We start from the raw sequence: 15,352 nt of genomic DNA on the forward strand, positions 1-15,352 counted from the left end.
ATGAGAAGCAATCCCTTTGCTGAACTAGCCATCCACTCTGGACCCTGTAGTCCCTTCCCAGAGCACTGGCCTGGTTTCTGCTGCAAGGAAGACTTTCCACTTGAGAGCTTATCAGGCCAGGCATCTTCAACCTCCATCATTATCTGCCCAGCACTGGGGTACTGTGTGGATGCAGTTAGTACCAGAAAATTATAGAAGATTCTCCAGGGCATGGGCATAGGCCAGGCTTGTCCTCAAGCTACCCTGACCAGCCCACCTTCTCTCTTTCCCACATAACAAGAATCTAGCCCAGCCCAGTGCTTTGGACTCTGGTCCAGGGCCCAGCTGGTTGTTGCAGATGTACCAGGAAGACCAGGGGATAGTCCACCAGGGCATATGGGGGGCTGCTGAGGACCCCAGGAGACAGGTCAAGGGGGAGAAAGAGCAGGGGCTGCAGCTCTGGGTGATTTTGAATGGGTAAAGGGACAAACTGACTGCTCAGAAGAAAACACTAGAAAGAGCTGCATGTGGGAAGGATTGGGGGTAGCCTCGGGTACTTGGGCACTGCAGGACACCACTACTTATTTGTCCTTGCATCTTTGTGACCCTTGTGCAGCCTCTTCTAGAAACAAGTGTCAGAGTTTCTGGGTTTGGGGTGGGGGCTGATCTTAGAATTGAGAATAGTGTCTAGTAAATGCTGTTGCCCTTTTTAAAGACTCAGTTTCTTTTTGTTGTTGTTGTTTGTTTGGTTGGTTGGTTGGTTGGTTGGTTGGTTGGTTGGTTGGAGTTTTTTGGTTTTTGCTTTCTTTTTTTTGGTTTTGTTGGTTGTTGTTGTTGTTGTTGTTGTTGTTTGAGACAAGGCTTCTCTGTGTAGCCCTGGCTGTCCTGGAGTTCACTCTGTAGACCACTCTGGCCTTGAACTCACAGAGATCTGCCTGCCTCCCAAGTGTTGGGATTAAAGGCATGTACCACCATCATCTACTGGGTTTTCTTTCTTATGTTATGTTTATAAAGCAAAATAACCACACTCCACTACTGAAGAGTTGGGGACTGTTGTGTTTGAAATGATGTACAGCCAGGATCTTGGACTGCAGGATGCTGTCACATTGCAAACTATGCATCTTCTCTCCTGGGAAGGCTGGTTTACTCATGCCCTTCCCCTCCAGTACCCTTATTGTGACAATGAGACGCCAACACACAGAATGCTAGGAAGTGACAACTTGTTTTATTTGGGTCCAGATCATCTAAGCTGGACTGCGCTGTGACAAACAGTGGCTACCCTCTGGCTTGCAGACTGGCACCTTCAACTGCGTATTAGTTCCTCGTACCCTGCAGATAGAGAATGACTTAGAATGGGTCCTTGGGTAAGAATGAAATGTCACTTGCTAAATGACCTTTGCATCTTCTCTGGTCCAGCTAGGACCAGCGAGGGCATATTCCTGGGCTTGGCCTATTTCCCAGGTGGGAAGCTGAGGCCCAGAGAGTGGACCAGGCTGCTCACCTGGGAAAGAGTCCATCATTTGACTCTCCAGTCCCTAGCGTTTACTCTCCAGGACCCCCTCGCCTGCCTCCCTGGACTCCCGAGGGCCTCCTACCATCACCAGGGACTCCACAGTACTCTTTGCATTCCTTCTCAGAGTAGAATTTGTTGCCGTTGCCTTTGCAGCCCCCGTAGTGGAATTGGATGCACTTCCCTTGTGCTGCATCAAATGCCCAGAGCTTTATGAAGGCTCGGCAGGGGCCTTGGACTATGGGGAGATTGCAGGCCGCTGTGGAGGAAAGAGGGACATGGAGAGTTAGTCTTGCACCTGCTGTTGGGACATGCACAGGACAATAGACAGGGCCAGGGGAGCCTGACATCTAGATTGCAGGTCCTTCTTCTACAGACTGGGAAACTGGATGGGTCCCCAGAAACAAACAAACAAACAGAATATGACTGACCCAGGCCACCTGCATCTACATGTGGAATTCCTATGAGCAACCTTGCCCTGAATTTCCACCTTGAGAAAACCTTAACTCCTGCTCATGGGCAGACCAGGTCTGTGGGACATCAGGAGTGCAAAGACAAGATGCATTCACCTATGGTCCGACATGTCTGCAGACAGTCCTTCTCAGAGATGAAGTTGTTGCCGTTGCCTAGGCAACCCCCATATTGAAAGGTCTCGCAGGCCATGGAAGCGCCGTTGTAGTAATACCTCTCTTGCATCCCTAGGCAGGGGCCTTCTGAGTAATTGAGCTGGCAGGAGTCTGGGAAGAGACAGAAGAGCAGCACTTACCGAGCACTTGCTATGGACCTGTGTACAACGTGATATGCACCACCATGCCGACAGAGAGGTCTAACAACTCATTCTTTGGGTGAGAAGCAGGTGCCCCTTACCTTCTTCACCTCAAGAGGGTGAAGCTCAGAATGAACACCCAAGCCCCCAGACTCAAAAAATCAGTGTTCATTCCACCCCATAACCCAGATTCAGGACATTTAACAGTGACCCGAAGATCTATCTACCCAGAGAGTCTAGCTGGTTCCCCTCACCAACAGCCACCTTGACCCCTTCACAAGGTACCATTCAGGCCTTTGGTCTCCTGGTATCCATGGCTTTTGCTCTCCCTTGATCCATAAGACCCTTCTTGATGCCAGGACACACCCTGAGTTCCCTTGGCCCAGGAAGTGCCTTTCATCACCTCTGTCTCCTTAGCATCACCAGCCCTTTGATGACGCTGTCCTTTGGACCTAACATTTGCCCCTTTGGAAGTCTCCTCACGAAAACCCAAAGAGCCAAGAAAAACTCAATGTCCAGCACAAGGCCTACGGGGGAGCAGGCTTGGCATTTGCTGAGCAAGGTAAATGAACTGACATCCACACAAAGCATCCACACATCCTTCTCCTCTACTGATACAGGAACCCTAAAGGTCAGTTCAAGAGACAAGTATCCTGTTATATAGCGGAGAAAACCAAGGCGTGGTGAGCATACAGACAGGATAGAATTTCACTTCTGAGCCCTCCTGAGCCAACTTTATATGCTGCCCCTCTCCCTCCAACCCAAGAGGGCTCGGGACTTCACCTGCCTTAGCCATGGCTGAGAGGTGGGCCTTGCAGTGCTGAGGCAGCCAGTCTGAGCTGGTCATGGGCTCAGCCAGCCATGGGCTCTGTTCTCCACAGCATGGCTGAAGCAGGTGATCAAACAAGACTCCTTACCTTCTTTCTTGAGGGTCCCAGTTATTAGTGGCTCAGTCCCTGACCCCTCACTCTCTTGGGGCAGCACTGCCCGCCGGGCTCTCTGGGGAGAGAAGAAAACAGCTTTGCAGAGACTTCATTGCTGTTGCTCACCTGAATCCTTGTAGCTGTGGAAACGGACCAGACTGCCTAGTGAGATGCTAGCCCCAGCGTCAATCTGAATTCACAGAAAGGGCTCAAGACCAGTTAAAGAAGGGATGGGGATGGAGACATTGGTCACCAGGTAGCCTGTCTGCTCACAGGAGTGGTCTAAGGCTTAAAGAGGTAGTTCTATGGTGGTCTGAGATTGTTTCTTCTTTTAAGGGGTAACTAAAACCGTCAGGGCCCGTGGTCTCTTCCAGATTCATCTTAACCTGGTGACATACAGGCTTTCTTTAATGAGAAAGGAGAGATGGAGAAAAGGGAAACAAGTCAGATAATACAGATGCTCCAAGAAATTGGATTACAGTGAAAGGACTATTCACAACTCACAAGGATAAAGAAGTAGGAGAGCAAGAAATATGAAAAAAAAATTAAGCCACCAGTAAAAGATACAGTAGTGTCTATTGGTGTAAGAGCCACCATCAGTGATGGAAACCATTAGAGTTGGAAGAGGTGTTTGGTTTCACCTCATAGCTGAGATAATGAATTGTGATTTAGACAGTGCAGGAAATAAATCCACATCCTGGGCGTTGTGGGAGGAAGACAAATAAGCTAGAAACAATAGAAGAAAACTTTAGTGAGTTGAAGAAGGAGTTGGGTTGTCCATCCGTGAGGAAAAACATAAAATCGTCAAAATTAAGACAGACAAACACCTCCGAATAGACACTGTAAGGAAGAAGGGCCGGGAGCCTGGAGACCCGCAGGGTAAACGGGAGGATTGAAACGCAGGAAGACGCTCAAGAGTAAATGATGGAGATCGTGAGAAGCAGCCATTCTCCTTTCACCCAAGCTGCTGACGGTATGACGGACTCACAGAAATACAGTCTAAGCTGGGTAAGAATGCTGACCGGTTCTTACGTCAACTTGACACAAGCTCTCTGAGGGGCAAGGACCTCAACTGAGAAAATGCCTCCATAAAATCAGGCTGCAAGCAAGCCAGTAGAGCATTCTCGTAACTAGGGATTGATGTGGGTAGACCCATCCCATTGTAGGTGGCAGGATCCTGGCTTCTGTAAGTAATCAGGGTGGCTGAGCTACAAGGAGCAAGCCAGGAAGCATCACCCCTCCGTGGGCTCCGCATCAGCTCCTGCCTCCAGGGTCCTGCCCCGTGAGAGTCCCTTCCTGACTTCCTTCAATGATGAACAGGGACGTGGAAGAGTAAACCAAATAAGCCCTTTTCCGGATTGCTTATGCTCATGGTGTTTCATCACAGTGAACAAAACACTAAGACAGCAAGGACCCAGAAATATGCCGCATGTGTTTTTCTTGGGAGGAAAAATGTTTGTTATGGAAACATTTCCACCAGAGAAAAGGAAACTTAAAGGCCAGAAGTAAAATGTAATTGTAAGGAAATTATGATAAAGCAGATAAATATGATTACCTCCCACCCTGCTTTCTACTGGTATCAATACCAGTTAGGCAATAAAGAGACATGGGTTATATGTAGATGCCTTAGCAAACACCTGGTAATGGACCCAAATGGCTCTGTGAAAGCTCTAGCCATGTTCTGCTATCTCAGCTGGGGTACGTCATTGGATTTTGACTTTTTTTTTTTAAACTAAATTTTCTAAATAAAGAAGAAAATTGAGGGAGACTAGCATATAAAGCCAGCGAAGCATACATTTCAAAATAAATAGTTACCAGGTGGTTGTGTTGGCGCATGCCTTTAATCCCAGCACTTGGGAGGCAGAGGCAGGCAGATCTCTCTGAGTTCAAGGCCAGCCTGCTCTATATTGTGAGTTCCAGGACAGCCGGAGCTACACAGCGAGGCATTGTCTCAAATAAATAAATAAATGCCAAATTAAAAGAACTTTTTAAAAGTGACAAGGCGGTTGTCTCAAATAAATAAATAAATAAATAAATAAATGCCAAATTAAAAGAACTTTTTAAAAGTGACAAGGCGGTGTGGTACTTGAGAGGTCACTCAGAAGTTGATCTTGCAGACGACCCAGGTTTGGTTTCCAACACTAACGTGATGGCTCATAACTGTCTGAAACTCCAGTTCTAGGGTATCTATTGCCCTCTACTGGCCACTGTAGATAGTGCACACATAGCACATGAACATACCTACAGGTAAAACACCAGTGAACATTAAATAAAAACAAAATGAAAAAAATGTAGCTTCTTCCTTGGGAAAATACAAATGGTAAGTGATTCAGTGCAGAAAGGCCCAGAAGACCCAGGAACTCCAGCTTGAGAGGCGTGGCGTCTTCCACAGAGGAGTCAGCAAGGCCGTGGTTATGGCTGAGGCTTGGCCCATGGCCTGGGGCACAGGGCTTATGGATAGTGGGTTAGGACAGTGCAGACGCTCCTCCACTTTGTGTTCTTTCAGAGGCTATTTCATCTTTAACTAGGATATGGCCTCCTTGATGGAGAATCCCATGGAAAATTACCCATCTCCGTTCTCAGAATCAAAGGTTGGGGCCTCCTAGCTAACTTTTCTTAGCTTCTGTTAAAAGTGCTTGCTTCAAACTATGTGCTTTTGAGAAGAGAAGGCCCCAACCCCCAACCCCCATGCAACTGCTGAGTGAGATGTGAGGTCATGGTTTCTGCCTTTTTAAAAAAAAAAAACCCTGTGTTCTGGACACTCGGGGCTACACTCAAGTCCCTGAGCACTTTCCCGCTGATTGGAATAAAGACTTTCAATTGGCTATTCATATGTCTGAGTGGTCATCTCTGGCATGCTTCCTTTAACACATGGAGACAAAGCTGAAGATGAGGAGTGACTCTTGTCACCAAGCTGAGCCACCTGCACAAGGACGTGAAGATCAAGTCCCTGGAGGAGATCTACCTGGTCTCTCTCCAGGGAGAGATTACTGAATTTTTCTTGGGGCATCCCTTAAGGATGAGGTTTTAAAGATCACATCAATGCAGAAGCAACTTTGGCTGGCCACTGGACCCAGAGTTTTGTCACCACTGGGGACTGCAATAGTCATGTTGGTCTGAATTTTAAGTGCTCCAAAGAGGCAGCCACGGTCATCCTAAAAGCCAACACCTTGGTCAAGCCTTCCACTCTCCCTATGTGGATAGGCTTCTGGGGAACATTTGCAAGCTCAACACTGTCCCATGCAATGTGACAGGCCACTGTGGTTCTGTGCTTGTGAGCCTCATCCCTCTCCCCAGAGACACTGACATTGTCTCTGCTCCTGTGCCCAAGAAACTGGTGTTGCTGGCCAGTTCTTAAACATCAGTAAGGTGCCAGTCTCTACAGAATGTCTGTAGTGGGGCTGTTGAAGAAGGGTGGAAGAGATACTCACGGCAATTGATGTGGGCTCCACCTCCCGATCCCCAGGGACACATTCCCCTAATGCAGAGGACACAAAAGAAGAGTGAGCAAGAGACCCAGGCTCTGGAGGGTGGACCCAGATTTCTGTGGCCATCGTGTCCTGTGATTTAGAGCACTTCATGGAGGGCCCTCCTCACTGCACTCAAAGCCTTTGATGGGACAGTTAACAGACCAGCATCACTCTGTCAGTATCCTCAGGAGATCATTGACAGGGGCACTTCCAAAGCATCATGCTGCATCCTCTAATGGCTTTTTTTCTCTCACAGACCCCTCACAGTGGGCTTTGATAGGGAGCGCATTATTATCCCATTTGACAGGTGAGGTAAGTAAGGGTCTAGGATGGCTAGCCAGAAGTCAAAACTCTGTGCTTGAGCCACTAAGCTTCAATGTGGGTACGGTGACTGTGGAGTCTGTGCCCTCAACCCCAAGGCTTTCCTGCCTCTTCGGCAGTGTCTGTGGATACCCTCATGGAGACTTGTGACCCTGGGATAAGAATGGAATTCGTTAAGTGCTGCCTCTGCTAGTGCATGTTCTGAGACTTGGGCAAACCCAGGAGCTCTCTCAGTCTCTGTAGAGAGGGAGAGGACCATGGCCTTGCTTGTCTCTGAGTGCAGGGACTGGGGATGCTCTCTATGGGACAGGAAGGAGAGGAGAACCAAAATTCAGAGTCAGGCAAAATACCACTTACCTCTGTCAGGCATAAAAATGATGGAGTTCTCAGAGATGCCCACATTCAGGGCCACATCCTTGAACTCCTGCAGAAGGCTGTCCCTCAGCTGTGGCTCCCGACCTGCAAACAGAAGTCAGAGGAGAAGCTGAGAGTCCCAGGCTTCCTGGCCAGCTGGACTGTGTCCAGTGAAAAGTGTGGAAAGGACTGGCCCATTAACTCCCCTTGGCATACCATTGAAAGATGGGTCTCCAAGAGAGAGACTGGGCCCACCATAGGTCCTGGGTCCTTATTCAGGGCTATTCCCATTGGCTTTGTCTGGACCTCGATGACTCTAGAGTCACTTTCTCCTGGCTCCTTTCCATTTTCATGGTAGGGAGGGGTGTGCACAGGTGTGCATGCATGCATGCACGCACATGTGTTTGTCTATGTGGGCACCTATGCAGGTGGAAGCCAGGGGTTGAAGAAGGAATCGGCTTACATTGCTCTCCTACCATTGGGGTAGGGTCTCTCAGTCAAACTCAGAACCCACAGATACACCTGTGTCCCTTGCCAGCTTGGGTAGGATCCCCTGACAGATCCTGACAGACCCCCTGCTGGCTGGCTAGAATTACAGGCAGATGGCCACACCCACCTGGTGTTTGTGTGGGTTCTGGGAATCCCAATTTGGCCTCATTCTTGGTGGCAAGCACTTTAATCATTGAACTGTCTCCCTGGCTCTAGGAGTGGCTTTCAGAGATGGTGTGAGAATTCTACTTCACCCAGGATGCTGAGCTATTCAAGGCCAGGGCCCATTGTCCCACCCTAACCGGGAGTTCTCTCATAAAGAAGAGACAAGCTTCCTGCTCCTTCCCACCCAGGGTTCATAGATGAATAATCACTGCCCCCACCCCACCCCAGCTCTAACAGACTCATGCTTAAGGCCTTTACCATAGAGCTTGGCAGTGATGGTGAGCCCGTGGTGGTGGCTGGACTTCTTGGTAAGGAAAATGGCATATTCGTCATAGTTGGTGTGGACCACATAGGATTCCAAGGTTATGTTCCATTCTGTGTGGGAGGTGCAGGTAGACCGAAGGAGGCAGTGGTTAGGCTCTTCACCCTGGAGGCCCATCACTCATCCTCCACTCAGCGTGTCCACATCCATCCCCACAGCCACATGGCCCTTCTAAGGGATCAACATCTGCTCACCCAGCATCCCTCTCTCCAGCTGCTAGACCGCATCAACTCACCCACCTCCACTCCATCCACCCACTCTAAGTCCGCTCTTGTTTCCTTTTCTCTGTCTCTCTCCCTCCCTGGTGCCTGCCCTCTCTTTTTTCCTACCTTCCTCTTCTCATTCCTCTCTTCCTTCCTCCCACCCTTCTGTTCTCCTCCTCTCTTGCCCACTAACTCTCCTCCCCCTCCCCAGTTCCTGTTCTTTTCTCCCTCTTTTATTTAAAAGCAGAGTCTAATTTAGCTCAGTCTGGCCTTTTAGCTTGCTATGTAGCCAGGGACGACTTTGAACTTCTGACCCTTCTCCCTCCAACTCATTGCTGAGAATATTAGCATAAACCACCATGGCCAGCTTTCCTTTCTTCCTTCTTCTTTCCCATCTGTCTGTCTTTCCTTCCTTCTGTTCTCCCTCCATCACTCCCTCCACCTGTCTTTCAGATGACCCATGAACTCATCTGCCCGTTCATTTGCTTACTATTGCGCATGCACTCAATCTCTCCCGTGCTCACCGTCCACGGCGTGCATCCCACACACAATGATTTGGCACACACAGCACAGTTAACAGACAGTTGCTAAATCTCTGAGTAAATTTGGGCCCATATCCCTCTGCCACAAAACACAAGCATGGGGCTGTGGGGTGGGGAGCCGTTGATGTCATCCTTGGCATTCTGCACCTCTCCCAGTTCTGGTCATATGGTGACTGGGGGGCTGTGGGTGCCAAGATGGCAGTGATGCAATTGGGGGAAGGATGGATGACTACTTAGATAAATGGGAAGGAAGGCTGCAAGGGTGGAGCGGGGAGAGAAAGGGGAAGGAAGAGACAGTGGTGTGTCCTCTCACTTACTGGATTTGTGGTAGAGGAACTTTCCATCGATGTCCGTCTTCTGGTACGCCCCAGTGATCTCCTCACAGACACCTCTCCTGGCAATCATAAAGCCAAAATTTCCAAATATCTTGCTTCATTGTCATCCTAGCCCTTGGAAATCCCTCTTTTGTACATGAGGAGCAGGGAAAGGGGACAGGTTCATGTGTCCTGGCAGTAACGCCATGGTTGTCATTGCTGCACATTACCCTGGTGGCAGTGATGAACTGGTGTTCAGCTTTCATTCACTGTCTAATGTCCCTATCCAGGACATGGAGATCACACATCACTGACCCTCGTGGTTGTCATAGGGATCTCTCAGCACTTCCTATGGGTCAGGGGTACGCTGTAGAATTCTCTTACTCTTACACAACCACTCCTTGTCCTGTGAACAACACTTGTGCCATATGCTGGGGACACAAAGGAAAGTCTCAAAGGCCTGTGCTTGCATGGGGCTTGTAGTGATGTGAGACAGGAAGTCCATCCAGGGCCAGACACACACGCTGTATTGAGCAGTATGTAGAAGAAATGGCATGGAAACAGTATGTCCAGGACTCACATACTTATATATAATAAATAAATAAATAAATCTTGAAAAAAGTCTTTGTGGTTGCTAGGTGAAGACTGGATCAAAGGGGAAGACTGGGGTTGAAGGTGGGAAGGAAAGTAGATGGGTTGCAGGAGACAGGGAGGGAGGGAGGGAGGGAGGGAGGGAGGAAGGGATGGATGGATGGGCAGATGGAGGGATGGAGGCATGGATCACAGTGGCAGCAGTGGAGAGAGGACAGGTGGGAGAGGGGGAGAACATGATAGACTGCACAGCATCAGGGAGGAATGGACAGAGTCTACACTTCACCCTAGACCCACTGGCCTGAGGCTCTCCAGCTAGGTCCTTGGGGTAGTTGTTCCTTTCCTCAGCCAAGGGAGGAATACGCAAGATGGGGGAAGTTGCACAGGAAGCCTAGTGCTGGAGACACAGTCCTTGAGAGGCTCATGAGACATCTGCTGAGGACAGCCATGAACCTGAGGCTCAGAAGCAAGGTCCTAGCTGAGGGTCCCAGGACAAGATGGGGGTACCAGGGAGCCTGGTCATTCCTGTGCCCCCCACTCACCGCCATCGAGTACTGGTCATGCTGATCTCTGTTTCTGTCGCCCCCTCCTGCAGCACCAGCGTGCTCACGCTCATCTTGTCCTTAATGCGGCTCAGCCACGGGCAGGTGGATCCCACCGCCAGGTTGTACCATTTTCCATAGATCTAGGAAGAGCCACAAATCTGGATTTAACCAAGCCCTTGAGGAGATGTGTCCACATTTCCCCTCCTTCCTCCAAGGACCAGCCCTTTAAGGGACAGTGTCTCAAGGTGACAGTGGAGTTCCAGGTACAGCATATTTAGGGCAGAGGTGTGCAGAGTCCCCCTTCCTTACACAAGGTCTGCTCCACAGAAGTAAAGTGTCTGAGATGCCCCTGTGAGTAGGTAGAGTCCAGGTTGCATATTCTGAGGTCACCAGCTATCGCTGCCTTGGAAAATGAAGCTTGGGTTTTACACCTTTCATGGCAGTGTCTGCCACCTTGTGAGGCAGCCAGCGGAAGTGCCATGGAGACCCTACAAACCTGGTGGGACCTTCTGGGACCAGTCAACCACCTCTTCCTCTTGACAGCAGTCAGATAGAGCTGACCTTCCAGCCCCTGGACCTCCAGCACACCTGTTCCTTGTCCTAAGGTATAGAAAATCACCGGGAGTGTTCTGAAAACCCCTCAGATAGATCATGGAGACAGCGTTGAGGTGGACAGGGTCCCTACACAGACAATTTTATGATTCAGGACAAAGCTGGGGTTGCTTTGTTAAGAAAGAAAGAAAGAAAGAAAGAAAGAAAGAAAGAAAGAAAGAAAGAAAGAAAGAAAGAAAGAAAGGAAGGAAGGAAGGAAGGAAGGAAGGAAGCATGTAACTCTACAACACACACACACGTACATGCAAGGGCATGTGTATGCAAACAAAAATATTTGCACATAGACACATATGCATAGACACATAGTGACATGTCTGCCACAGGCCAAGGTGCCCTTAGACTCACACTTCGTAATTTCCCCAATCCCATCAACCAGTGTCCTACCTCTCTTCCTCACACAATCCCACAAGCCTGTCCACAAAGCTCACAGGTTCATGTCCACCCTATGCCACCTGCCATATGTGGATTCCTCTGGGGACCCATGAGGACAGCGCAGATTTGGAAGGCACTAGGCTTACAGGGGGCCCCAAAGAATGAATGGCAGGTGAGGGAGCTGTATCTTCAGAGAATCTCAGAATAACCTAACAGCCTGGCCAGGAAAGTCTCCTAGAGATTGAGATGCCATCTACAAGATAGGAAAGATGAGTACTCCCAAGACAGGACAGGCAGGCCTTAGCTGGCAAGGCCCAGGAGCATGGGCATACCACCACTGTGATCACCTCTGCCAGAGAGGCCAGCCTTACCCGGGACTCACTGAAGTTCTCCTGAACCTGGATATCTGGCAGTGTTGACGCAGGGTCAGCCCTCGAAGCGAGGCAGGCAGTCAGCAGCAGGAACAGGGTCCTGAGACCCTGCATGGCTCTGTGGTCTTTGGTCTTTGATGTCTCTCTCACAGCTCAGTGTGGGAGCAGGGATTACTTCCCCGGCAGTGGCAGCTACAAACTGAGGCTGGGGAAGGATCCGGAGGCAAATGATGACCTTGGTGTTTGCTTTGCTCAGCCAAGGCCAATCAGGGTCTTGGGCCAGCTCTAATCGATCCCTACAGCCCAGCCCAGGTCCAACTCTGTGGACAGGAAGCCATGGTTACTGACTCTGAAGGGACGTTGACCAAGCACAATAGAGTTCAGACCCTAGAAAGGTTTCATTAAAGGTCAACTTTCCCCAGGGAGAACAGGGGATGGGGCAGTCAGGCAGTGTCTGGCCTGTCCCTCCAGTTCTTCCCCCAAGATCTCAGAAGATACAGGTAGCCTGGTTCTGGCTTCTTTCTCATATAACAAAACTAAGGCCCAGGGAAGTTGGCTATAGAGCAAAGCATCCTTCCTCCCAAGACTCTCCCTCTGGTCTCCAACCTCTCATAGCCATTAAGATAATCAGGACAGGGAGAGATGCTATCCCTTCACCGAGCCACACTGGTTTCCCACAGTGAAACCATCAGTACCCAGATGAACCCCCAGGCTCACCTCAGAAGCATGTGCAGATGCCTTTCACTGATATAAGTTTTCACTCTCCTGGATTGACAAGACCCACTAGGGCTCCACCGTAAGAAAGGGAACAGAGCCTCCAAAGCCAGGCAGCTTCCTGTGGTCTTCCTGCTGTGTGCGCTTGAAAAGAATGCTGAGCCCTCTGTGCTCATTTCTTCACCAATAAACGCTGTTAACACAAGTACCTGGATCCTAGCTTTGGGGTGAAGGTTGAAGGGGTGAATGCCAACAGGCAACAGCATTGTTCTTAGGGTGTGGTAAGAGTTGAAGGGTCATTGTGACCTCCGTAAGATATATGTTCCTGTCGCTCCAGTTGCTCCAGAACCATCAACAGGATGATACTTTTAGACTAAACCAGTTCAAGGAAGTTTGGAGAGAGGACACACTTTGTATCATTCCTAATGATTTAGGGTTTTTTATAACAGCGCCTAAAGAAGGTAACACAGTAACATTTTGATTTAAAACCTGCAACATTTTTTTTTTTTTGAGACAGTGTCTTATATAGCTCTAGGCTGCCCTTGTACTGGATTTGTAGCCAGCTCTGCCTTGAATATCTGACCCTCCTCATGAGTTCTAGAATTACAGGCATGAACTACAGCTACACCTGGTTTATGCTGGGGGGTGGGGGGTGGGGGTGGGGGGAGTTAAACCTAGGGCTTCCTGCATGTTGGACAAGAGCGCTACCAATTGAGCAACATCCCTAGCCTCTAGATTTATATACTCTAATGGGAGATTTTTAAACCCACATCTGTTTGCATCAGAGCTCCTCCCGTCCATGGTGCTATGATCCCTCTCCACTCTCTTCTCTCTCCTCCAGGGGTTCCAGCCATTGTCCTTCCTCCTCCCTGATTCCCTCACGGCACACTCCTTCATATAGCAGGCAATCCCTGTTAGAGCTGAGACCAGAGAGCCAGGGTCCTGCACGTGGAAGAAACAGGGGGTCTGTTCCACAGTCAGTGTACCATGCTCCTTCTGTGAGACCCAGCAGACACAGTTCCCTTTTGCTGGTATCCAGAGCACATGTGTGTCTGTCTGTAAATGAGAGGGTTTCCCATGCACCATAACAGACAGCTTGGCCACGGATGGAATTTCCTTTTTTGCTCTGGCTGCCAGGAAGCACAAAACCTCCATACACATTTCAACACAGCAACTGTCTTGGCTTAACTTTCTGGCATAGTTGCCTTCTTTTGTGTTCTTGATTCTCAGACATTTTTTAATATATAAAAATAACATTTATTTGTTTGTGGGAATAGTTTCTGCAGGAATACATGTGCCACAACACATGCACTATAGTGGGGGTGCTTGTGGAGGTCAGAGGACAACTTGAAGGAGTCACTTCTCTCCTTCCACCATGTGGGTTCCAGGGATGGAACTCAGACAGACAGGGCTGGCAGCAAGCACCTTACCCACTGATCCATCTCAGCAGTACAGTCTCTCAGCCTTTCATGGTTGGCTAATGGTAGGCATAAGGTGATGGAGAGAGAGGGAGGGGAGAGGAGGAAGGAGGAGGAGGAAGAGGAAGAGAAAGGGGAGGAGGAAGAGGAGAAAAAGAAGGAGGAGGATGAGGAGGAGAAAGAGGAGAAGGAGAAAGAGAAGAAGAAGAAGAAGAAGAAGAAGAAGAAGAAGAAGAAGAAGAAGAAGAAGAAGAAGAAGAAGAAGAAGAAGAAGAAGAAGAGGAGGAGGAGGAGGAGGAGGAGGAGGAGGAGGAGGAAGAGGATGAGGAAGAGGAGAGGAGGAGGAGGAGGAGGAGAAGAAGAAGAAGAAGAAGAAGAAGAAGAAGAAGAAGAAGAAGAAGAAGAAGAAGAAGAAGAAGAAGAAGAAGAAACTGAGCATATTGACTCTGTTCTGTGGGAGCTTGGGAACAGCCTTTTTCTTCTGTAATCTATAAACTAGAGAACAGAGCAGTTGCCATTTGGATCACTTGAGGACACACTTGAAAACATTCTGTGAATGTCCATGGGCACTCCAGGGTCTGTCCCACTACCTGGGCTACATGTATTGCACCAAAATGACCTCTCACGTACATATAATTTCTTTATATTTTATGTTCATTGGTGTTTTGCCTGCATGCACATCTGTGTGAGGGTCAGAAGCCCTGGGACTGGAGTTACAGACAATTGTGAGTTGCCATGTGGTTGCTGGGAATTGAACCTGAGGTCACTGGAAGAGCAGCCAGTGCTACTGCTGAGCCATCTCTCTAGCCTCTCCCAAATGACCTTTCTGAACTTGCTGGCAGGCTGGAAAGCCTAGGGCACTTGAGGGGACCCCAGCTCTGATCTCAGACTATTGGGGACAAGCCCATATACTCATTTGACAACATGCTTGGGTGAGGAGGAGCTGGGAGGATGGCTCAGATTGCTGATTTACCGGGTGCACAACATGCCCACGGGCTAAGGTGGGGTGGGAGAGGAAGCCTGAATGACTAAGAGGGCTGCTCTCTGTCCTTGCTGCAGATGTTTGCACTCCTGAGATTATTAACCAGAGCAAACACAGGGACCTCAGCCGAGGCCACCTGGACTTTGAACCACTCTTAAACATTAACAGGGGCTACAGGGATGGAAAGTGGGACCCCCATCCCCTCTTCTCCTTTGTCTCTCAGAGTAGAATGTGGAAGCTGAAGGGGGCGGGGCAAAGATTATAGGCATCATCAGGATTCTGGAATGATCTGAACGTGGGAGAATGTTGCCCACCCAGTAACCTCAAGGGTTCCCAGCAGAGCAGGGACCAAAGGCCTCAGTTTTCAGATGAACACAGTGGGGATGGGG

At 49.3% G+C, this 15,352-nt stretch overlaps 1 protein-coding gene across 1 annotated transcript; it reads right to left on the reverse strand.

Moving 5' to 3' along the window:
* Positions 1 to 1,182: 1,182 nt before the first annotated feature.
* On the reverse strand, positions 1,183 to 12,080 carry Ambp (alpha 1 microglobulin/bikunin precursor). The gene is made up of 10 exons (NM_007443.4): positions 11,850 to 12,080; positions 10,492 to 10,634; positions 9,362 to 9,438; positions 8,236 to 8,352; positions 7,327 to 7,428; positions 6,610 to 6,656; positions 3,173 to 3,254; positions 2,059 to 2,226; positions 1,575 to 1,748; positions 1,183 to 1,308 (listed from the first exon to the last, which is right to left on the reverse strand). The coding sequence occupies exons 1-10, from the start codon at positions 11,961 to 11,963 to the stop codon at positions 1,283 to 1,285; spliced, it is 1,050 nt and encodes a 349-aa protein (NP_031469.1). The 5' UTR covers positions 11,964 to 12,080; the 3' UTR covers positions 1,183 to 1,282.
* Between the last annotated feature and the right edge of the window lie 3,272 nt (positions 12,081 to 15,352).

This window comes from Mus musculus, chromosome 4 (genome assembly GCF_000001635.26).
Source record: "Mus musculus strain C57BL/6J chromosome 4, GRCm38.p6 C57BL/6J".
Lineage (NCBI taxonomy): Eukaryota > Metazoa > Chordata > Mammalia > Rodentia > Muridae > Mus > Mus musculus.